The 27116-nt window shown below is 35.6% G+C and overlaps 1 protein-coding gene across 1 annotated transcript; it reads left to right on the forward strand.

The window, feature by feature from the left end:
* The first annotated feature begins 1115 nt into the window (after positions 1-1115).
* Positions 1116-26392, forward strand: LOC128231114 (arylsulfatase B-like). Its single transcript, XM_052943533.1, has 14 exons — positions 1116-1227; positions 14236-14347; positions 15674-15725; positions 16082-16185; positions 21335-21441; positions 21611-21675; positions 22180-22281; positions 22848-22911; positions 23862-23959; positions 24139-24275; positions 24650-24708; positions 25453-25576; positions 25860-26005; positions 26205-26392. The coding sequence occupies exons 1-14, from the start codon at positions 1116-1118 to the stop codon at positions 26390-26392; spliced, it is 1470 nt and encodes a 489-aa protein (XP_052799493.1).
* The last annotated feature ends 724 nt before the right edge of the window (positions 26393-27116 follow it).

Raw genomic sequence — 27116 nt, forward strand, 5'->3', positions numbered from 1 at the left:
AATCAGCGGATGGTAGGCAGGAATGTTCGCACGTTTCTTCCATGTATGCCGGAAATTACAAGACCAATATTGCTTAGAAGGTCAATTGTTCAAAGAAATGACAAGAATACAAAACTTACGAACATTTCTGCAACAAGAGATATTCTGCACTTACATGGCCTTTATTGAATGAAGGTCAAAAGGTCAGAACAAAACTAGACAATGAGAAGAAATGGGAAACACCAAGGAACTGTTACGATTCCATTTCAAGGGAAAAAGTTAATATGTTGTAGAAACAGAAAATAGAACATATACAAGAAATCGATGGCATTTACAACAAATTCCGAACAGTGATTTTCGTGAGCCTGACAAATCGAACGACAAACAAAGTGGGGATTATGTCACTGTTCAACAAAAACGTGTCCAGTTACAAACGTAACTCGATCTGGGAGGAAAGTTAAACCACCACAGCGATATGTTTAACTATGTTTAATGTTAGAAGTTATGACAATCAGATTAAGTTCTACAGTCTCAGATAAGACGTTATAATGGATAATGTTTTAACTGGCAGTTTCGTTAATCTTTAGATTAAATACTCACAAAAGTTATCAGGACTGTCTCTTATAATTATGTGAACCTTAGGTTGACAATTTATGGAGGGAGATGTTTGGTATTCCATTGATAGAAAATGATACTATGATTACTCAGAGCTGCTAATGAAAAAAAATATCAAATTATGTTTTTATTACTGCTGCAGGCTTTTGTACATGGCAGAGTTGTATTTACTATCATGAGATGTATATCGTTATTAAAGTATAAAACATTGAAATGTGTTTATATACACTGACCACCCAATTTCATAAAAAGTGGCTTATGACAAAATTACCTTTGTACAAGTTTGACTATTTTTGACGTTGAAAATTATTTAGCTAATTTCAAACAAAGAGGGAGAACTTTTTGAGGTGTGGTTACTCTTAAAATAAAAGGATTATTTTTGTTTCAATTAAATTATGTAAAAAAACAGCTTTGCATATATGTATGTATGCCGTATTTTTTAATCAATATTTCATATTTAAGCTTTTTTATTCCAGAGCTGCGAAGAGCATTGATAAAAACAGCTTTTCAAAGTAACAGCTATGAATCTTCATCCTACTTGGCTAGACAGCCTTTTCCCATGTCTGATATGTATGTTGGTCACCGTGGCGGGAAAACGTCCAAACATTGTCTTCATTGTGGCCGATGATCTAGGTTTGTTTTATAAAATTATTATTACATATTCTTGTCCTTCGGGACGATTGCATAAGTGTTAAGGTGACATACGCTCAACTATTGATATCCTTATATTTTAAATATCTCCAAATTCAGATTTTTGTCTGTACATGCTAAATGTGAAAATAATAAAATGGCCTTTGTAAGGCATTTGTCTGTCATCAATTTGCTGCTACACATGAGACAACAAAAGCCTCAATATATCATTTATATAAAGAAACCAGCAATTAATTTAAACAACAACATTTTATTACTATAGAACTTTTAAAAGGTCCAAATTTTAAACATTTACAAATTATATTTTCGCGAAGTAGAACATTCTATAATATTCTAAACTAGTCCTGGTAAATACATCCTTAAAATTATCGTAGGAGAAAGAATCAATTTTAATTACATATACATGTCACACGTCATCTTGTCAAGAATTAGAAAGTTTTATTGAATATAAGTTTCCTTTGGAAAAACAAGAAAAAGAAAGACCGATAATAAGTATAACCCAGCAATAATTTATCATATGACTAAAATAGTATTTACATTAGACATTTATTAACATATTTTGATTAAGCAAACTGCACATCAACAAGTATACATGCAATTATAGTATTTTCTCTCTTAACGTTTGATGATGGTCAATTTGGCTTAAGTGGGTCAATCGAAGCTAGCCCGATGTTTTAGGTAGGCGGTAAATAATGCCATAATTGATGCATGCTCCACAACAATCAATATCAGATATATCTGCATGTTTACAATATAACAGTTCAATCAACAGGGACAAGCCCGAAAGTCAATTATATTTAAAAAGAAAAACATAGAGGCACAAGGGAATGGCCTAAATGACTATAAACAATTATGAAATTACGTATTAAAATCACTTACAAAAATACAAAAACCTACCACGCATCCAAGTAGCTATACGTAAAAATGATTGTGGCGTGAGAATTACACACACAACGCAATGAGTTTATATAATCCAAATTTTAATAGCACTTTATCTTACTATCCATCATAGTCAACAATCTAAGTATTAGCTCCCTACTGAACACATGTCAACGGCTTATATAGTACAAAAGCACGTGACTAAAACTCGTGTAAATGTTGAAACGTGGGTAAATCGTGACGTCGCCGTCGGTGCACAAACACCGACGGCAACGTCACATTCACCGTCGTAACAAGCAATACACCGTTCAAATTAAACGATTTAAATTACTAGATTTAGAATAAGGATAAGTTAACTATGCTATACCAATACGTTTTCAGTACAATATTAACACAGTATAGTTAACATTTAAATAAACAAACTGTAATCGTGCTATTCACGACATTCCCGCCGGGAACAAAAGTTAAATGACACAGTAATGCATAAGTGAGTATTAATGGTAATTCCTTAATTCTAGTGAACATTTCATATATTCAAAAATCTTAAACTTTGTAAGAATGACAATGAAACATTTTTACGTGGCTGATACGTTCAGAGTTTCCTTAACGTACGGAAAATACAAACATGTCCACCACAAGAAAATAACTCACTATACAAGTACAGTGTAAAAACAGTAAAAATAACGTTACATATCATAATTCCATGAGTCTATACTAGTGTCAAACTGTTCATGGATAACAGTATCCCCATTGTATGTGTACACTGCTCTAGCTGTGTATGTCGTTAAGCATGCCACACGACGAGTTGCTGTGTCTCGGCATACGGTGTCGTCTTCGTCGTCGCCTTCCTCGTCACTGATGATGATAACGGAGGTGTCATCCGAATCGCTACGTTCTTCATCGGTTTCGATGTCGGGTGACGCACTTACATCGTCCGCGACGTCGGTATCTGCGATACTGATGTCGGCTGATGAAATAGTCTCTCCATTCGGCACGGTGTATAAACATGCTTCTCCGCTGGATTCGTAAGTAACGGGTTCGTCACTGGTAACGGGTTCGTCGCTGGTAACGGGTTCGTCGTTGGTAACGGGTTCGTCACTGGTAACGGGCTCGTCGTTGATCGAACACACTGTTTCTTCGTCCAGAGTTATTTCTGTGCCTTTCAGATAGACATCTATTTCCTCGAGTAATTCATTCTCGAAAGCGTCGTTGGCATCAGAGCTGCACAGCTTACGTAGCTCATCTAACTCGGCAAGTATATCGAACGCCGAGTCATCCTCGCTAATATCCTCATACTCATTTGTAGAAATTCTAGCAGCATTACCTCGCGGCGCCGATAAGGCCAACTCTCTAGCCTGAATACCGGAGAGGCTATGGCTAATAATCAAATGTCTTGATAAATAGCTTCGACGTATAAATTTCGAAAAGCATCCATCTTGGGTGCAGTTCCAATGTTCGATGGTAGAATGTCGCTCCTTTATATGTCTGGTCAGGCTTCTCTGATGTTTGAACACTTTATCACAAACACCGCACTTATGTTCTGGCATCTTCGTAGTTTTAATGTAACTTGTGCTATTGCAAACTAAAGAATGGCACATTGACATTTACTTCACTTTATATACACGATAAGAAACTGCATATGCACGTTGAAAACGAATTTCTCGTGCACGAATTTAACCGACGGTGTATAGTTTTATCGAACTGAAGTTAATCCGTGTCGGTAAGAAACCACGTGTCAAGTACACTATATTATCATACACCGTTGGCAGCTTATTCTTAGAATTAACACCGATGCACACAATGTAATAAAATGTTATATTATTCAAATTGTAATAAAATGATATTGTTTTTATACACTTAATGAAATATATATATTTCGCAAAGGCGCTGATATTCCGTTTTAACCTAATATTCTAACGCTCGAATTTTATGCAGAGCTTCGATTGCAGCCTTGCGCTGCAGTCTAGGTGAAGGACCCAGTGTAGACCTCGCTTCTCCGATATACACACTATGCTGTTTGGATGTTTCAATTGGAAACATCAGGTTTAAAGGTCGTCTGATAACACGACCCGATGCTAGCTGCACTTCTGCAGACCGTACATAGCAGTCACCACTTGTTCGTAGCCATTTGATTTTTCCCATTTTCCAGCAGCCTCGTGGAAGCTCGTCCTTAACAAGAATTACGTCCCCTGCACAAGGTTGAGCTGAAGACTGAATTCTGCCACTCTTTAAGTGCGTTTGTGTCCGTTCTCGCAAACTCAACAGATAGTCGTCTCTCCACATTTTCCAGAACAGGTTTAACAACGAATTACCCTTCTTCCACATATCTAACAGTTTGTCGGCTGTGCTCTCACATGGTATGTACGGCAGATCATCTGTGTCATCGTCTATTTCCGGTACACCAACTCTAGGATTTAATGTCAGAAAATGGCCCGGAGTCAAAGTGATGGTTGAGTTGATGTCGTCATCAACATACACGAGCGGTCTTGCGTTCACTACCGCTTCAACTTCTCTCATAACTGTTTGCATTTGAATCAAAGTTAGCAACTTCCGGCCAAGTGTCTTGCGTAATGACCTCTTAACTAAGCCAACAAGCCTCTCATAGAATCCGCCAAACCATGGTGCACGTTCGACAATAAAATGCCACTTTATTCTGTTTTCGGACATATAACTAGTAACGTCCTCGTGTTTAAGTGTGTGTGACCACAACATATCCATTGTAGCGCCAGCTGTTTTAAACTGTAATGCGTTGTCGGACGTTATTGCATTCGGAACACCACGCAATGCTACAAATCTCCTGAATGAAAGGAGAAACTCTTCAGAGGACATATCTTGCACTACCTCTAAATGTATTGCACGGGTTACTAAGCAGGTAAATAGACACACCCAGATTTTCTTCTTTTCAGCAGCCGATTTGATGTATAAGGGACCCAAATAATCCAGTCCTGTGTTTGTAAATGGCTGTGCTGATGTCACTCGTGATTTTGGCAGAGGTGGCATCTCCGGAACTTTGTACGGACCGCCTTCAGAACGACGACACACATTACACTGACGAAGTACTGATTTAACCATTGCTCGTCCTTGAAGAATCCAGTACTTGTAACGCACACAGCTTAATGTTTGAGAAACTCCACAGTGCATGATTTGTTTGTGATTTTGTTCAATCAACAGTTGAGTGAACCTGTCGTTTCTAGGCAACAGTATAGGATTTCGCGAACCTTCTGTGAGTTCTGCATACTGCAGTCTTCCCCTGCAACGCAAAATACCCCTGTCGTCTAGAGTCAAGTTTAGCTGACGTTGTAGGTTGTTAGGTTTCTTGCTGCTGATAGCCAGATAAACGTCTCCATAGTGTTTCTTCTGAATGAACTATAACCACTCTGCTTCACATATTTCTGAAGTTGAGAGAGCACCACGTTTCTTATTTTCTGGAGATCTCAGATTATCTAAGTATCGTTTCACATATGCTGTAACTCGTATGAGTCTCGTCACGGAAGAGAATGTGTCATACCGAATATCAAACGGTGCATTACACTCGTCGCTCGTTTTGAGTTCATGCTTCAGATTTTCATTTTCACCACTTGGCTCATTTCCCAGTTCAACACATACGCATGTATCTGATACGCACATTGTTGATTCTGAGTCACAATGAACACTATAACACCTGTCCATTAACCAAGATGGTCCGTTCCACCACAATTCACTTTTAGTAAGCTTTTCAACAGTATATCCACGTGTAGCGATATCAGCTGGGTTTTCAGTTGTCTTTACATATGCAAATCTTATACCGGTGTGCTTCTTGATCTCATTTACCCTATTTTGAACAAACACCGGAAGTTTCTTCTCAGATGAAATCCACTTTAATACACATTGAGAATCGGTGTATAACACCGATTGTTCAATCGGCACACCGACCTGACTCTGAACATACTCTAAACATCTAACACCGATGACAACTGCCATTATCTCTTATTTTGGAATGGTCATTCCTTTCACAGGAGCAAGTCTTGCTTTAGAAAAGATAAGCTCTACTTTGATGGCCCTGTCGGTTATTTGGCGAAGATAAATAGCCGACGAATACGCCCTTTCAGAGGCGTCACAAAAACACACCAAACTGTAGGTCACACTGTCATCAGCTTCATTGGTAACACATCTTTTCAATTTGAAGGTGGGTATCCTTTCAAGATCGAGCTTGATTGTTTTCCACTCTTGGACATGTTCATCTGAAACGATATCATCCCAATCAAGCTTCTCTTTCCACGGCTGTTGCATCAGCAGCTTTCCATTCAAAGTTACTGGAGAAAATAATCCAAGCGGATCAAATGTTGAAGCTACGACTTTCAGGATAACACGCTTTGTTATAGTCTCGACTTCATGGGCTTCCGTAGGTTTTAGTGCAATTGTATCTTCCTCTGGATTCCAATATCATCCAAGAACAGTCATTGGTTTTCCGTCAGCTCTGTCATTACTGGGAATGTATTGATTAACTATTTCACTATTAGTCATCCACTCTCGTAAGTTCATTGATGCTTCTTTGAATATTGATTTCACTTCTTTGTAAAAACATATTGCTTCACCATCAGTGTTAGTTCCAGTTATCAAATTGTCTACGTAGATGTTATCTTTCACTTGTTGCGAAAAACTTGTACTGTAATTGTCCATATGTGTTTGCACCGTTGCGCCTAAAAGAAATGGGCTTGAAATAACACCAAACGGGACTCGACGAAAACGAAACTCTTGAATGTTATCCTTGTCCACCGTCGGTGTTTCACAGTTCTTCAACCAGAGATATCTGGTAACATCTCGTTGGTCTAATTGTAATCCTATTTGAAGGAAGGCCTTCTCTATATCAGCAGTAATTGCTATCCTGTGCATACAGAATCGTATAAGCATCCCGCACAACTGTTGCAAAATCACTGGACCACGATACAAACATTCATTAAGACTGTGGTTCTCATTTCGTGTCTTCGCGGACGCGTCGTACACTACTCGTAATTTGGTGGTCGTTTTTTTGTGGTGTAATAACCGCGTGATGGGGAATATAGTGAACCACGCCATCCTGGTCTCCAAAGTTCACCTTTTCAATAACACCCTTTTCCAACTGATCCTCAATCACTGTGTTGTACTTTTTGAAAAGCTCCGGTCTTTTACACATTCTCGCCACTGTGGACCTCAGACGACCAAGAGCAAGTTGTCGGTTAGATGACAGTTCGAAATCTTCTTCACGCCATGGCCATGTAACTTGATAGCGACCATCGTCAAATCTAACGGTGTCCTGGAATTTTCGCATGGCGATGTCATTATCGGACTTGTCCACATTGTCAATTATGCCAATCGACTCGATGTTCCAGAAATCTTCCAAATCTGGCTTAGTAGGAATTGAAGCATCTAAGCTTGAAAATGTACTTTGTTTTGTGATGTCTGTGCCATGCGTCAACACAAACATGCTCAGTGTATCAGTTCCACTTTCAACTTCTCTCAAACGGCCTGTTAAAATCCATCCAAGTTTTGAAGATAACAAATACAGTCCGGGTTCAATCTCTATTCGTTGGGGTAACACAATATCTAAGTAATAGTCATTCCCAATCAAGACATCAATTGTTGTGGTTTCCTGAGCTCTTGGAATAGTATCTGATAGGTCTACACTATTAATCAAATGTTCCATTTGTTTTGAAAGCACCTTCGTCAATGGATTCCTCTGAATTGTTCCACTTATTGTAGGCACTACATTTGCTGTCAACTTCATACAGGATCCGTCCTTTAAGGTAATGTCAATGTTCACTGATTTTGTCTTTATTACCTTTGTATGTTCACTTCCGAACGTAACAAGCTTCAGTTCCTGTTCGGCTGTAGGTTTTAAACCTAGTTTGTTAGCTAGTCGTTCCGTGATATACGTCCTTTGTGATCCCGAATCAAACAACAATCGAGTTGTTTCATTGCCTACACTCGCCTTGGCGGTTTGCATGAGCACCATTTCATCGGACGATATTAACACATGACCCTTTGTAGCACTATTGTGAGATGGGTCTTCCCTTATCTCCTCTGAAAGATGCACATTTGTGGTTTTCCCTCCGAATTTCTTTGGGCACAAACTTCTGTGGTGATGATCCATTTCACCACAATGAACACACAATTTTTTCGTCTTACATTCCCTGGCTGTATGTCCTTCTTTAAGACATTTAAAGCATGACCCATGCAGTTTTTTCTTCCGATCTTCAATCCCTTTGTACCTCAAACATTCATCACTCCAGTGACGGTCATTGCAATACCTGCATTTAATCTGGAAATTCCCTGCTGATTTACCTTTCACATTAGCATATAATATTTCAGCAGAGGTAAATGGCTTATGGAAAGGTCGTTCACTTCTGTGGGACTGGTATGTTGAATACTGTGGCCTCTCTTGGGGCTTCTGGAACTTATGTGCTCCCACCCTAGTATTATCTGAAGCTTTCTCCAATTTATCTTTGTCGTCGGCGTGTTCACAGGCTAATATGTATTCACGCAAAGCGTCTATTAGCCCATGCACCGTCCATTTTACCTTTGATCCTTTTTCAACTCAATTTGTCTTAACACATCCCCAGACAGCTTGGAACGAATCATTGAAACGAACACATGTTGTTCAATATCTTCATGCAATACCTCCAAACTACGTAAATGTTTCTCTACTGTATCTAGGTATGCGCGTAAACTATCCACTTTCCCATTTGGTGCTGGCATATTCATCAGCTTTTTGTAATGCAAATCCACAGCCTCCTGTGGATTTCCAAACCTCTGCTTCAATATATCAATTGCCACAGTGTAGTTCTCGTTTGACAATGCCAATCCGGCAATTGCTTGTTTAGTTGTTTAGCTTCACCAACAATCTTTGTTTGAAGATAATTGAATTTTTCAATTTTCGACAAATTCTTGTTGTCATGAACTGTGCATTCAAACGCATCCCAAAATTGTGTCCACTTTAATTTATCACCGTTAAATGGGCACAAATCCAACTTTGGTAGTTTTACACAACTTTTTTGTTGACTGTCTCTTTTTTCTTGACGCACCATTAAATCTCTTTGTTGCTGCATTTGAACATGTAGCAAATCTTGCATTTGTTTTTGCAACTCTATCATTTGACTTTTTTTCGGTTTCTTGTTTTGGTTTCGAAAACTGTAGTTGCTCTGACTTGATTCAATGAAAATATTATCCAACATATATTTTACTTCGTCTCTAAGGAATTGCTCTTTCGAAGGATCCATTATGTGTAGTTGCTTTACTGGTTCTATGTCCTCAAAAAGACTTAATGAAAACTTTTAACAGTCCTTATAAGGATATAAAATAAGTTTTCATGCTCATTTATGAAGTGTTCTAAATCGTCCATTTATGATGGTTCGAGCTGAATATGGTTTTGGTCGAGATTTTTCAAAATGTCTGAGCGTTAAGCTTAGCTTGACGAATAATTGTAATAAAATATGTCGGAAAAGGTTTACAACTGGCACTGGTTAATTGCAAGAGGTATCTGTATGTATCCAATTAACATATTAACTTGGCAAATGTGTTTTTTCATGCTTTGTATAAAAGTTTACACCATTATTAAGATTACTGACTTTAAAGTCATCTGTAATTGGACCAAAATCTCTAGCCTGTAATGGTATTCCATTCATGGGTGGAAGAGCATGGACAGAATATCAAGAGCTCTGAAATAAATCTATCATTGTCTATTAATAATTATGTAGATATTTTTAGTAGTATTTAAAGTGAATGATTCGTCGCCGACACGATAAAAACGTATGGCTTTTCAACAGTTCATACCTCAATTCAACATCATTTTGTTATGAAGAATTTCACTCCTCTACTCTACAAAATAAATTACGATCCACATTTTATAAGAAAATATTCTTTATCATTTCACACCTGCAGGCAGAGCAATAATAGCATCATGGCAAACTAATTTTAAGAAATAATACACTTAACTAATTACTATTCGAACGTTTTAATTTCATTGATTATATATCTCCAACAATTTGCGTTTATTATACAATACTCTATATTTTACTGTTTTTTTTACTGATTTGATTAATCAAGATTTTTTATAAAAAATAATTTAAAAAACGAACTCTTATCTTGTAGTTTGCCGGATATAGTTCAATCAAATAACCGACTTAACAGGTGTCAGCAATGCCGATTGCTTGAGTCTCGTGATTCTCGAGAAGGCATTTCATGATTTTCTGTAACATAGGTTTACGCCTTAAAATGTAAAGACGGTTAAAATAATGTTGAGAACACACTATTTCAAAACTACGTAAAAGCCTGTGATATGCCATACATATTAAACGTCTATTCGAATTCATCAATATCACAAAGTTAAACTTTAACGATCATTCCAAAACCTTATATTTGATAATAGTTGCATTTTCCAGTAAAATTATACGCAACATATCGTGATAATTTTTTAAAATACATATTATTATATAACCAATTCATACATCAGATTTCCGTATCGTATGTTTCTAACAAGAAATAATTAAAAAATATATTAACCCAAAACACTTTGCAATATTTGCGGAAGTTGTATAATCACAATGTTTTTGATTATGTGTTTTGGATTAATTTCAAATGCCTTGGTGGGGTGGTTTCACCTAATCTATACTTCTCTTCAATCCTGTTATTACTTTGATAAATGCATATAGGTACGGACACCTATCTAATGAGGGTTGGTCTGATGTGTCATTGCCAGATACAATCCAAGGAAATAAAATCCATTTTTTATTTCGAGTTAATCAGTTTGATGCCAACGCTTTTATCATTCGAGGCGATATTCATGAGAAGACCGATCAATCATCTTTCTTCTAAAACTTATAAATATCTTTGAAAATAATATGATAGCTTATCCCCAAGACGGCGGAATTATCATCTATTTTCCTAGCATTCTGCCTCGCTATTGATGAAGGCAAAGAAATCAGGGCAGTGATTTGTGACGTTTTTCAAGTTCTTTATCGCGATTGGTTGAAATGTTTTCTCTATCATGGGTCACATTTTAGTATAGTTATATTATGGCGCATTTTGAGTCCGTCAAGCGAAATACCTGGCAGCGCACACGCATAATGCGGTCTTTTCCTTGACCGCAGAGCTCTACAACTTTCAAAAGACCGTCCCTCGAGTATGCTGACGTTGTCAGGGACAATATTCTGCAAGAAGATGTTGAAGACCATCAAACAATTAACCTGAAACTGCCAGATTGATTTGTGGCGCAACACATCTTGTAACAACATGTAACACCTTAAGTCCACTTGAGTCTCGAACGAAAACGTACACACAAGCTCATCCTTATTTCGTACAATGTTCCATTCAATGGCTCGAACTTTGGTTTTCGAATTTGGTTCCCTTACGTGTTGGCGAAACCATTAATCATGTTTACCCCACAACATTTCTTCCAAGGTGCAGTTCCTATCTAGCTCATTTCTATCATCTACAATGTCCTTATGGAATGCCTTCCGATAGGGGTTCGTTCTGTGTCCTCTTTACTTGCTTTAACACTCAGCAAGACTTAAAAAAAAATTCCCACAATTTTTCTACGACGGAGACCAGAAGTTGAGTGTCTATCGCACAAGGCCATGGACACATTGCAGCAACATCAACGAGCATTTATTTTCAAAAAATGGTGTAGGAAGTTATTTTTGCCAGTGCGGACAAATTAAAGACACCTTTCACTGCTTCTTTCCATGCCCACATCACAGTGACAAAAGACTTATCCTACTTAATAAGTTATCTCTATTTAGACCCGAGGTACTTCTGTTTGGTTACAAAGACGTCGTACTCTACAATCTTTAAACATGTCATAACCTACAATCGCCAGTCTTTTATTCTTTCTTTTTTTGAAACCATTTCCAATAGCCCATTTACTGTTTAAAAACAAACCAAATATATATAATGTACATACATTTCACCACAATGGTTATGGATATCTAATCGGAGTATATATAAGACAATTACCAATTACACGTTAAAAAGCAGAAGAAAAAAAATACATTTATTCTATAATAAGACCTAGCTTTTCGAAAAAAAAATGTAATCATATTATAATTCATGTTATTTTTGTATAAACCATGCGTCTCTAAACTAATCTAAAAATAATGTTTATAATCTTACTTCGTCTATCAATTATCATATATGATTTATATATTGCAAATCCAATGTAGGCTAGCAGTATATTGATATCAATATACTCTTTACTGTTAACTCTAATTCCTTATATTTAAGTGATAAATAAATGTTCAAAATTACAACTCTGGAATATACCAGATATAACATTTTAAAAGATTTCTTTATTTTTACAATGTACAAAGAAGTGATCGAAATCTTCCGTTTTCAAGGCACACGGAACACAGGTCTTTAGATTTTTATTTGTGGCTGTTATTCTATGAATCAATTTTGAACTTAAATTGTTTGATTCGATTATCTCATATTTTCGTTATTTCAAAGTAAAGTTAACCGAATTCCATCCCATATGAGTATCATTAAGTTTCGTTTTCCATTACTGGTGTGTGATTGGTTCTGTGAATTTCTAACAAATTGTTTCATGTATTTGTAAGTGCTATTCATAAACATGAATTTGTTCGGTTAAACTAAAATACAGTCTGTTCTAGCGTTTGATCTTATTGAATGTTGTGTGTTTCATATTTGTTTCCAAATTGTCGGAAAAGTTTTCTTTAAGCGGTGAATTTCAGTAATCCAATTATATTTTGATTTTAATTTACGTAATATATATGCCTCATTAAATGTTATTTCTTTGAAAATATCGTCAACATATATAAATTAGATTCAATCCAGTTATTAAATACCAGGAATTTCCCTATTCCTTAATATTGCGACTACCCCATACGATTTGCTTTCTTATTTTTGTAAAGGATATTCGCATATTAACATAAGCAGGTTTTTTAGTTCAATAAATGCATCCACGTTTATAAAAGAGTGGTAGTTCTAACTTTATTTTTGGTAGAGGTTTCAGGTATCAACCATTTGTTGTCCTCCATCTAATTTATCTTTTCTTATCTGTTCATTTGAACTTCTTACTTTTACTGGACAAGATAAATTAAAAAATGAACGTGTTGAACTCTTCAAGTACCTTCTTTGGTGTAAAAGGGGATTGCCCTGTTTATGATATTATAGATATTAGAATATATACTATTACCGTAAATTTACCGTAGAATGTCGGTGTTCTTTTGCTCAATTGATTAATTTTAACTTTGATTTTTGTCAAACTTTCAATCCAATTAATTTCTTGCGTCTGTCTAAGATTCGTTCCGAAGTAAACAACTAGTGCTTTGATGTATGTTTAAAATTGGAAACCAGAAACGTTGTCCAAGTTTTACGAACAATTGATTGATAAAATACATTGATGTTTACTTATGTGTAGTAGATCTTATTTTATTGATTATTTAACATCATCTTCCATTTTCTTTAAAAACACATGTTTTATCCTCTTTGCCTGTTGAATAACTAAATGATACTGATTGTTTCATGTCAAATGTCATATAAACTATTTATAATGTTTGACGAAATGATTGTTGAGTCAAACTAAACTGAATATTGATGCGAAAAGCTACAGAAACAAGCTCAGTAGCAAAAAAATTAACATAAACCCGGTTTAATGGCAGTGGGTAAACGCCAAAGACATAGAACATAAAATCACAAACAAGAAACATGGAAGAACAATGAAGGCAAAAAAGGTGTCAAGTTAAATTTCAAAACATTCTAATATCACATATCAAATAAAAGCCATTTACTTTGAATCATTATTAGTAAGACATACACATTACTGAAATTAAGCTAAATATTAACGCTTCATTGCCCATGTTAGTCGTACTTAGATTATGACTTTTATCATCAAGTGAAAATAAAATGTAAAAGACTGGTTTTAATAAATTTACTTTCATGTGTTGTTTTTATATTTGCCCAAAATAAACTTTGTATTAAAAACGCTGGTCAATTAATTTTACAAAAGTCAATGGATATACGAAGTACAAAAACTATTAAAGAATATTTACTTTTCATCAAAATATCTTTTAGTATAATAAAAATTTGGCCTGACAATATTGATGTAAATTTACAGCCCTGGGTTTAATAATTTTTCAGGATGGAACGATGTTGGATTTCATAATCCCGACATGATCACACCGAACATCGACAAGTTGGCAAACATGGGCGTAAAATTGAGTCAGTCTTATGTACAACCAGTATGTTCACCGTAAGTTGATTGTAGCAATAATACACTATTGTAGTGTTGCAATGGAATCTACAATGAGAAGCCGAGTAGCCCAAACTATAATGATAATCATGTTTAAATACACATGATAAATGCCCAAAAGAAACAAAGATAACACAATAGAACAGACAAGCCTGATTGGTAGTTTTGAAGCAATTTACTTTTCATGAGAAAATTGATAATAGTTTCATATATATAATGAATACACTTCTCACGCAACTTGTCCCCACTTCGATCTCAATTCCTTCAACACTTTTTCATTGTTCCTTCTAATTGACAGCAATACACTGGGTGCCCTTTCGGACAATAGACAAAAAGGTACGCCCATCAATATTCAACTCCATCTTTGACACACAGATAAACAAAAAGATTACGAATACCATTGATACATTTGATCAAAATATTCTCGTTTCGCAAAACATATTGAATAAAACTTCAGGAAAGCGTTGGCATAATCATATTTGGGCACTGTTAGAATACTGAACACACGCAGTCCCAATGACACTATGGGTCTGAACATGACGACCCTTTAGGTGCTTTTTGAGTTGTTGAAACAGTATTCCACAAGAGTTGATATATGGCATATGAAATACATGAGGAAATATACATATACCATTGAAGTGACATTGCAAGAGAACAAACATGTACACATAAACCCTGAACATTTTTCGCAGTTACAGATCTTCAATGTATCGCGATATGTACAGTTTTTGAATGGAATTTAAGGAAATGAAGAACATGACTTTCTTAACACCTCATATCCACTTTGCTACGGTTAGTTTTCTCGTAATTGTCTTGGCCTATAATCTAACATGTTCAAAATAATGATTTCGCCAAGCGCTATTATATTAGAAATAGCTCGCTTTATTTTTGGGGTTATTTCGTCAATAGTTTCCGAGCAAGTTTGAAATGAATTCACTTAAGATCATCACTTAACATATTAGGTATCCATCGATTAGACATTCCGTGCATTAAACTCTTACTTCAACAGATAATCCTAGCCATTCAGCTGCTTCAAAAGTAGTCAATCGGGTACCTTTATAATCCCACTTAATATGGAGTGTATTTAAATGAACCTTATATCTATGTCTGTAAATTATACATCAATGGACATATTTTGATAAATACAGTTCCGTTTGAAAGATGAGACTAAACATAATATAACCATGCTAACATGTTTCGAAAAGTTGCAAAATTGAAAGATCTCTTCCCGTACTACTTGAACACCATTTCTACTTTGTAGTGAAATAAATAAAGTTTTACGGAAATTCACTCGGTAGGACATGAGTTGTTTAACACTTATTTCAGATCAAGACATGCCTTTATGACAGGATACTACCCATGGAAGGCTGGTCTACAGGTGTGTATTTGTTACTGCGAGTCATTGACGTTTTTTTTTCATTTTGCATTGCAATTGCAGAAGGTTTCAAACAAAGAACTGAAAAAAGAAGATATTGTTAAATTAAAAGCCTATTTATTAGTGCATCTTCTCCCACGTTTTCATCTAAATATCAAAATAAGATTATCTATTATTTACAACACATGGATGTACCATGGTTTAAGACACACAAATTATAGTACGTACATCAAACTTATCAGAATCATTTGTATGTATGTTTTTTCCCTTTAAGCTAACATAGGGTTATTCATTATCAAGTGTTATTTTATTATTGTCTTTGAATTACCTGTGTTAATCCTTGTTACATCACATTTCAGCACCTAGTGATAAATGACGTAGTGGATGTTTGTTCCCCCTTGAATTACACATTTTTTCCCATGAAACTGAAAAACGCTGGCTATGCTACACATGCCATCGGAAAGTAAGCATTAGCATTAAGTATTCTGTAGCAGTACTTTCATCATTTTGAAGTAAGCGACCAAGAAAATGTTTGTTTCCAACCTAACTACTCATATCTTTCCAAACAAAAATTGAAATAGGCAGGCTTCGGTCCCCTTAAAAGCACATGCAACATGATATAAATTTTGAAAAAAATTGGAAAGTTCCAGCTTAGAAATCGTCTTTCCATCGAAATAAAGTTAACCTTTTTTAGAACATCAATGTGTCCATTACTCCAATGCCACACCTACTTTTTGCTGTGTTGGGTGAGATGACCATCCTCCAAAAGAAATATGTTCTATCTATAAACGCCCAAAATAAATTATGTGAACACTTTAATAATTCATTGTGTGGTTATGGAAATTAAGTTTAGAATATTCTTAGAAAAACAAATTCAAATCTCCTTTTAACATAAAAAATATAAAAGTCTAATATGTGTAAGCATTTTCTCACACTAGCTTATTATATCTGCTATGAATGTTTAATGTTTCATCAGCTATATAAATGTTCGCCTTCTGCACAGTAACAACAACTTCCCATTGAAATAAACCTACATCGATGTTTGAGGTGTGCGTCTTGCAATAAATTCATGTGAGAACGTCTGACAACCAATTTGTCTGACAAACAATTTGTCTACTTAAAGTGACACTCATATACAAAATCAATACAAACGCATGTATAACAAACATCGATTTTGACTGATAAACCTTTAACTACTTACTAATGCTTTTAAGGAAAATCTAATTAAAAGATAACAGTGTTTCTAATAAAAGAAAGCGCAAACATATTAAATAATTATTATTATTATTATTATTTACCAGACTTCTCAAGCACTTTTTTTCATGTACATTAACACGTTCAAAAGTACTGTACAGAATTACTAGAATGTTACAATATTTAAAAAGATAAAAATAAAAATATTTAAAAAAATTAAAACATCAATATTACTCAAGTCACAGATTTAATTCAAATGTAAAATAAGAGTTAAAAAGACACACATAAAAATAAGATACAGATAAGACCCAAGACTCTAAAGCGACAAGGTTATCAAAGTAATTAGTCCAGATAAAACTTCTTAAAAAAGTGAGTTTTAAGTGCTCTTTTAAACACTGGCAGAGTTTCACAGCTTCTAAGTGTTCTAGGTAGGGCATTCCAGAGTTTAGGGGCTGCCGTCATGAATGCACGATCACCATAAGTCACAGTCCTACTACGCGGTACAAACAGTGTTAAACAATCATTTTGGGACCTAAGTTGTCTGGATGGGATATAAATGTCTAGCATGTTGCGTATGTAAGTAGGGGCCTGTCCGTGAAGCGCTTTAAACACAGTAGTGAGGATTTTGTACTCAACTCGGATGTGTACCGGAAGCCAATGTAGTTCCTTTAACACAGGGGTTATGTGGCTGTTACGTGGTGTCCTGGTGATAACCCGAGCAGCCGTATTTTGAACATTTTGGAGTTTATTGAGAACGTACTTTGGAGATCCACAAAGCAGCGAATTACAATAATCCAGCCTTGATGTCACTAACGTGTTTATCAGGGTTCTGGTTGAGTCAACGGTCAGGTATTTCCGGATTTGACCTATTTGTCGAATTTGCATGAAGCATGAACGAGAGACAGAGTTTACATGTTGTTCCATGTCTAAGTGAGAGTCTAGTACGGCACCAAGGTTTCGAACTGTTGTCGATGGTTTTATAACAGAATCACCTACTCGTATAGTAAGGTCTTCAACTTTACTACGTTTTGGTACAAAGACAATCATTTCAGTTTTGTCAGCATTGAGTTTTAGAAAGTTATTGTTCATCCACAGTACGATGTCATTTAGGCACGATTCAATCCGTTGCAGAGTCTCATTGCGTGAAACAGCTTCCTTTGGTTTAAACGCCATGTACAATTGCGAATCGTCAGCGTAGAAATGATATTGAAGTTCATGCTTCCGACAAATCGCACCCACAGGTTTGGTTTACATGATGTAATTCTTGGGGCCAAGAACAGACCCTTGTGGCACAGAAAATGTCAAACATACAGGTTTTGACAGTTCTCCATCGATACAGACTGTTTGATGACGCTCGGATAGATACGATTTCATCCATTGTAGAGGTTTGCCTACTATGCCAAAGTGTTGTTCAAGTCGGCAAAGCAGGGTGCTGTGGTCAATCGTATCAAAAGCAGCAGATGACTAGCACCGTAGCCTCATTCTGATCAAGTGAGCGGAGGATGTCATTTTGTACACATAATAAAGCAGATTCTGTTGAATGAAATTGCTTATAAGCAGACTGGCGTTCTTCATGAAGGTTATGTGCAGATAGGTGTCTTTCAAGTATGGAATCGACAGCTTTCTCGAGAACCTTTGACAAAAACGGTAAATTCGATACAGGCCGGTAGTTTTTCAGTACCTCTTGATCTAATCCTGTCTTCTTGATTAAAGGTCTTACTCTTGAGCTTTTAAAAGCTGGTGGTACATATGCCCTTTCAAGTGAAGTGTTAATGATTTTGGTGATCAATGGTAATAGTTCACCTAAACAATCTTTCAACAGCCATGTTGGAATGGGGTCTAGTTCACAGGATTTGTTAGGAGAATTGCGAATAATCTTTGAGATGTCCATATCAGAGACTACTGAAAAGTTTGAAAATTGCTCTTCATTAAAAGGTGCTTCAGGAACAACAGTGTCTATTTGTTGGTGAGACTTGGTCCAGGCTATATCACTACGTATGCATTCAACCTTATCTACAAAGAAGTCACTAAAGTCTTGTGCTGGATATTTTGCAGATTTACCAGATGGCAGCACTGCATCTTTGGTATTACCCATCAAATGTTGGGTTACTTTGGTAAGGCCTTTCATGTCACGACCGCAAGACTCTACTTTCTCACTGTAGTAATTGACTTTGGACACATTTAGAAGCTTGTTAGTTACAGCACATTGGTTTCTGTAGATTGCGTGATCTATTGTCAATCCAGTCAGCCGCCACTTTCGCTCTAACTGACGTCTTAAATGTTTAGCATCATGAAGTTCTTGGGAATACCACGGATTCATTGGTCTTAGTACAACGGTCTTGGACTTAAGAGGCGCATGTTTGTCAAGAAGGGAATAGAGACCATCGTTGTAAGCATCAACTAGTTCATCAACATTGAGACTATCGTTTACACTATTTAAAATATCTGATTCCAAAATATCGGTTTTAAACTCATCAACATCTATAGACTTTAGCTTTCTGTAAGTCACAGTTTTGCGTACTGGTGGTGGTTTGGACGCACTAGCATTGAAAACCACAGCAAAGTGATCACGAGATGTATTGCCGTTGTTGTCCGGGAGTCCGGGATCAGATATTTCTACATTTGATACCGTTGTGCCTGTATCTCTGGTAATAAGCACATCTAGTATGTGGCCTGCTACATGAGTAGGCTCAGTGACGTGCTGTCTCATACCACACGCTTCCAAAACGCTGTTGAATTTTGACGTGTTAAGGTTTGACCGATTGTCCAGTTGAAAATTAACATCGCCAACCACAATAATATCGTTCTCAGCAGTCGTAAAGTTTGCAAGAAATGTTGGCCATTCGTCATCAAGAAATGTCGTAGTCTTAATGCCATTTTGTTTATTTGGAGGCGGCCTATATACCACAGCTAATCGCAGAGAAAAGTTTTTTATAGTGATGTTGCAGTCCATATATTCAAAAGAAGTAACATTGGTATTGTGACTGGATGCAAGCATGGAAAGTTTTAGGGGTGCCTTGTGGATGACCGCTACCCCACCACCACGACCTTGGCGAGGAACATGGGCGATTTTGTATCCACTAGGCACTAACTCGGCAATACATGCTTTGTCTCCTGGACCACCAAGCCATGTTTCTGTCACAGCCACAATGTCAAAGTCGTTGGAAGTGATATAATCAGAAAAGGCTAAAGTCTTGTTTTTCACTGATCTCGAATTGTGACAACATATTTTGATATTAGTTTGCCCTTTACGAACAGACAGTGGTTCAAGTGTGATCTTTCTCAAGTTGTGGGGATTAACACTGTTTATATTGGTATTTTGTCTATGTTCAGTATTTGTTATTGATGTTGTTATATGTGTTGATATATTCTGAGGTAAGATACGAATATTAGTAAGGTGAACTCCATCATTTGTGTCCCATATTCGTCTTTCATTGACCCGACCTCCTCTAGTACCCCTATGTTGATGTAGTATATCTAACTGTTTCACTGTTTCTAGTACACATGGATTAAGTCTTGCTGGTGATTATTGCCTTATACTGTGTAGGCTACAGCTATTATATTGGATAATCCTTGGTAAACACTGATCAGCTAACAAATCCGCCTTAGGCAAGATACACATTTTTGAAACTTCAAATGATATATAAGTTATGTTCATAAATTCCAAATTTCCACAAAACCACAAAGTTATTCCACACAAAAAGTATATATATCCAATCATGACACATTCATAGACACTGGTGACAAATTTCACAGTAATCCTTAACGTATTTCTTGTTAAAATAATTAAAAGTTTACAGAGCACATTTTTTTGCAGCCTACACTTTGGCGCACTAATACGATAATTGGTGTAATCTAATGGATTAACTGTGGTTTACCATAGTCTCAAAGGAAAATCGGTATCCTTCAAAGGAACCATTGTTTCTGTATGTATGTATTCATTCTTTTTGGAATATTAAAACAATATCATTAAATGTGGTAAATCTTTTTTGGGATTCAGAGTGCATCTTTAAATAAACATGAAATATTTTTCTTATTATGTTTCCCTTGCTTTGCTTTTGCCTCTACAAATTAAAACAACACAATTTGATATAAGCACTAAACAACATTTCTAATGGGTCCCTTAAAAATTTTCTAAACATACATTATGAAAACAAATATAATCAACAAATTCACTTCTATATGTAAAACAATTACATGAGAAATGAATTGCTGGTGTGCCTTGATGATTTTTGTACAGCATACAATTCAAACTAAACTCCCATAGTTTTTCAATAAAAATATACAAAACCAGCGGCTAAAACAAAATTACGATTTTTACATCCAAACTGGAATGATTTATATTCCTTTTGGAATAACAAACATCGCCTAATAACGACCATAAATCAGCTAGGAAAAGCCGTCGGAATATCTTCCAGGTGGCATCTTGGATATTGCAGCTGGAACTGTACACCACAATATCGTGGCTTTGACTCTTTCTACGGATACTTCAACAGTCGTAGTGACTACTTCACGCACTATGAACGTATGTGATTTTAAACAAAAGTTTCCCTTATAGCATTTCATCCAAGACTTACCAGTCGTTCTGTAATACATATCGAGGTATTATTTATTCAGTGTAGCTAAAATAACATTTTATTTATGGCTATAATTTAAAATGAAAAGCCTTTATATTTGTTCCTATTTCTTTTAAGGGCAATTTCTCGATTTCCATGATGGATATGAGGCGGTATGGGACAAAAATGGATCTTACTCAGCGGTAATGATACAATAAAACATCTGAACAAATTCAGTTTTGTATCACATGTGCATTAGATTGCCGACACAACCGTGAAGAGGTAAAATCTATAGGTGCTGTGTTATGACATGCATGCAGAACCACTTTTTTTTATTTATGATGCTCATTGTGTGTTTCGTGAAAGATACTTAACTGAGTGAGAACCAAAAGTATATGTCACGAATGGTGTGGCCAATATTCTGTTTTGGACTTCTTAATGGGCACAACAATCACTATATAACAAACATATAAGAAACGTCGTACGAGAGTATTTGAAAACGGCTGACATTTAAATGCATTCAAATTGTCAATTTATTAGTATCAATTAAATAACATTGGCAAAAGTTATATATTTTTGGCTTTAAGCGACCTTTATAACACATTGATTGAAACTTTCATATAAGTAAATTTGTTAACTATTTTCAATTTTACTCAACTATCTGAATTTAAATTGCATAATCAAAATACCATCTTCTGCAAACACAGCACTTGTACGCAGAAAGGGCGGAGAGGATTATCTCGGAACATAACACCACGAAACCCTTGTTTCTATATTTGCCCTACCAAAATGTACATGAACCGTTACAGGTAATGCCATTTATTTTAGTTCATTAGTTAGTGTGTCCTGTAGGGCTAATTTATTTTACTCTCTTTGGTCTTTGTTGATTGGCTGTGCTGTTTTTATAAAAGCTTCATGGTGAACACAGTGGCTCTTCCAAGTATGCCTTATACAATTTTAAACGCAAATTTTATTATGAAAATATAAAACTCAAAATTTAAATGCTAAAATTATGTCAAGTATTAAATAAAAAGCTTTGTTTCATTATCTTGCATGCGACTCTTACAAATACCATAATGTCTGTGAAATAAAACCATCTTTTTAACAAAACATTATCACATCATACAGGTCATTTTATGACCAATTAATTAATTCTTATTACTTTTACTGTCTGAAATATTCGAATGATCTTTTGTCTTGTTGATTAGTTTTTGACACCCGTTTAATGTCGTTTATGGCCTAAACTTCTCCCTCTTGGCAGAAAAAATATTTACCTTTTTGACTTCTGAGCTTGTCTTTGTAGGTTTCATTGTAATATGCATATGTACTGTACAGTAGCCCCTTCTCATAGTTTGCTTAATGATTTGCCATTCAGGTTCCTCCAGAATATGAGGCACTTTACCCCAATGTAAAGAATCGTGACAGGAAAACATTCTCTGGTTAGTTAAATTATTTTCCTAATGATATTACAAAGAATTAACAAAGAAGGACACTTTCATGTAGTGACAGTAATAACTGCGTTTACGAAAATTGTATTGATACCTCATACGTTATTTGTTTGTAACCAATATTATTGTATTTTAAAAATGAAACAGACTCAACCACAAATATTAGATTAGTTGATATCTGTAGTGGCAGTAGTATAGTTCGTTTACGCGCGAGAAATGAGCTTGCGAATTTATTAAACAAATGTGGTTTTGAAATACAGGACAAAACACATTTTGCGTCGAACCTATTATTTAGAATACTGATATTTACTGATCAAACAGGAAGTTGCATCAATTACAGAACAGAAGTAATGTAGTATGAAACATGCACTGAAAGAAACATAACCTCTTCAATTGAGTCTCCCAGGTCATAATTCCACCGATCTAGGATAAGGCGCCCATATATGACTGTTTATGCATCGGGTGCTTTAATGTTTAAATCGCCATCGGGCGCATCCTGAGCTTTAACAACGCACTGTCCGGATGTCATACGATTAAGATACGAATTATCTGGCTCTTAATAGTATGGCATCTGTTTACGTACCTAACGATGTGCGTGCAGGCCCATTACTAGTTAATGATTACACTGGCGCTTCAAAATTGGGGTCATGAAAAACTTCAAATGCCTGGCGTGGGAGTCGTGGTCATGTACAAGTGTGTGCAGGTCAAACAGACAATATTATGCATAATACTTTACTATATTATAAAGGTCCTGGTATGTGGTTAAAACATCATTTTACATATATCTCAATGTATGAATGCATGGCATCTGCTTTGAGTTCAACCGTATTTCATACTGTATGTTTACACAAAAAGAGATGTTCCAGGTTTTTTTTGCGGACTTCAAGTTTATTCTTTTTAGACCATTATGACTCAATATATCCGAACAAATTAATCCATAGGAATGGTGACTGCCTTAGATGCGGCTATAGGTCGTGTGGTGTCCGCCCTCCAGAAGAAAGGTCTTTATGAGGATACAATGTTCTTCTTCACGCCGGATGTAAGTTGTTCATTATTAACTAATTAGATTTCTAATTTATAAAATTGTTTAGTTTATTTTCCACATAAAAGGCCATAGTAGAAATAAAAATGTATGTTTGTCAAAATGAGTTTCTAATTTATTACCTACCATCTGTTGGAAGTTTCATTGAAACAATACATGTTATCATTGAACAACAGAACGGAGGTTGGATAATAAGAGCGGGTAACAACTGGCCGTTAAGGGGAGGCAAAATTACAATTTGGGAAGGGGGAACCAGAGTTGCGGCTTTTATTGCTGGTCCCCGGCTTCTAAAGACAAACTACACATTTAACGGGTAAATATTTACCTATTTATCAATTGTTCATGCTTAAAATGTATGCTTTTGTCGCTCAATCAGTTGTGTTAAGGCCTTACACGTGTGCATCTAAACAGTGGTTTTAATTGAATGCTTTACTACTGGTATTGTCCCTGAGGACTCTTTGTTTTAATTAGATTTGCATGTTTCTTTTGAAAGTATACTTAATATCAGTCTTAGGTTTATTTGTTTTACATATTAAGATATGTGTAACCATTTGCGCGAAAATAGTTATTATCAATGTTTAAACAAAAAAAAAACAAATGAGAAACGCAAACATTAACTTTGATATCCATTTGCTCTTGCAGTTTAATATTTGTGATCAGAGCCTTTTTGATTTTCACTATTTTCAGATTGATTCATGCTGTTGACTGGAATCCAACTATACTCTCAGCGGCCGGGATCAAGGCAGGTAACAGTAATACTTACTTTCAAATAAAGATATATGCTTTTAGTCCTTTAGTTTATTTTTAGCAAATATGCATTGCATTTTTTTAATTATGTTTTGTTTGTGAGTTTTTTCGCTGTTGCTCGTTGTTTCTGGATTGTTTATGTTTTTGTGTTTTATGTCTTTGGAGTTGATCCTGTGCCACAAAACGGGGTTTATGTTTAAAACTGCACATTCACAGATTTTTAATTTTCTTGTCCTCTAACAAGCCAATTTATGCGAAAGTGCATGGAAACTAATAATATAAGACTGTTAACAAAAAATCCGATCACAGATTTTCCTATTTAAGTTCAAAAATAGATGTTTATTCATTGTTCTTAAACCGTTGATAACGCTTATGGCCAGGCCAATAAAGATTAATATTTGAACGGAATAATGACAATCTGCGATCTGATGTTTCGTCAGCAGTCTTATGTCACTGGTTGGTAGATATTTACGCAGAAATCGGCTCATTACAAGCCAAATAATAAAGTTTTTGTCAAAATGAGAGAGCAGCTTGAAACTTCCGACTACTACCCCAAGGTTACTTTTTGATTTCACCCTGTTGTTTGCAGCCTTTGAAATAAAGTAGAGAAACTTTAATTTTGGCTATAAGCCGTCTCTTCGATTATTTTCCAAGTGTACTTATTATATGCTAATGTTTTATTATCATATTAATAAATATTGTTTTAGCCAATCTCTGAAATGCATAAACTCGTGTGTTTTCAGATCCAGGAATGGACGGGATCGACCAATGGCCAGCAATCAGTACTGGCGGGGAGGGACAGAGAAAGGAATTTATATACAACCTGGATGATGTGGTGCCTGCAACACAAGGACATGCAGGCATCAGGTAAGTGACACTTGAGTTACAAAATAATATGGCATGTAGAAACCAAATGTTCAGCTATTGATTTACAAACTCATCGTCACGGTATTGTAACATAACATATGGTTTAGTTATCCTTCACAATACTCCATCCAAATTGTTCTAAAATACAGTTCAAACTGATCTAGGGCTCAACAAGTACAACAAAACAACCAATGGCAGTTGAATTAAATTGGTATGATTGCCCCACATGAAGCCGTTTCAACTCTGATTCACAATACTACTTTAATGCTACTACATTTTACAGAGTTGGTGACTTCAAACTGTTGGCAGGAAATACGGGCCTCTACAATGGCTGGTACCCGCCTGAACAAATTTACACGGAAGACAACATACACCAATGGGAGCCACATATGGGGAACCAATCCTACTATAAGCTCTACAATTTGAGAAGTATGGATGCATATTTATGCTATGAACTGTTATTTTGAATACAAAGTGATCGTATTAATGATATATCCTATAACTTGTTGTTGTTTTTTCAAAATTAGAAGTCGACTGAGGTCACATTACATGTGGTTAAGTTGTTTCTGACTTATCGATAAAGCATTTATATAATATGCCCCTGAAATTACTTCTGTGATAATTTCAGATGACCCGAATGAGTACCACAACCTAGCCGATTCTAATCCGTCCCTTGTAAAGGATCTAGCTTCACGAATGCGCGAGTATCATCGGCAAATGGTCCCCGCAAAAAACCCACCCGAAGATCCCGCCGGCAATCCAAAATTTTATGGGAATGTTTATACTCCTGGGTGGTGTAAACAACCAATGAAATAGCTCCATATTAATAGTCAATGGCAAAAAGGCGGAAACTAGCATTGAAATAAAATTGAATTCCTCAAACCTAAAAAAATCATAATCCTTATATGTATGATTATACAGAAAACTTTTGACGATCGTTCAGAACTTTGTGAAAATCAACAAAACTTTCTCGGCAACATTGTAACATTTTTAAGCATTATATATTGTGCCCAAATAATATATAGGCAATTATTTTTTATATTGGAGACCTATTAAAGGTTGCACAATGTAAGTTTTCACGGTAAATATTTTTTTGTTTCAGGAAAATTCAAAAAAATATTTAAAAAGTCTGAAAACTTTAATTCCAAAATTAATTAATCCCAATGGCCACCAATGTTATTTTTGTACTCATGATAGAGTTTGTCAAACTTATAGTGATTATTTTCAATATGAGCCAAAATTGGCGAAATATTTAATTTTTTAAAACTAATTTAATATTTAAATTTCACTTTTGTGCTGTTGTTCCATGTTTCTGGTATTTGATTGATTGTTTTTGTCTTCGAAGTCCTTGGTGTTGACCCTGTACCATTGAACGGGGTTTATGTTAACCTGTCGACTACTGTATTTGTTTCCGTAGTTGTTCATATAAATATTGAACAGGAAATAATACTTATATAAGTGTTTTCAGTAGATGATTAGTAATCAATATTAAAATTAAAAACAAAATCTAAAATTTTGATTTTGCAAAAACAATTTTCAG

The sequence above is a fragment of the Mya arenaria genome, chromosome 4, assembly GCF_026914265.1.
Source record: "Mya arenaria isolate MELC-2E11 chromosome 4, ASM2691426v1".
Taxonomy (NCBI): domain Eukaryota; kingdom Metazoa; phylum Mollusca; class Bivalvia; order Myida; family Myidae; genus Mya; species Mya arenaria.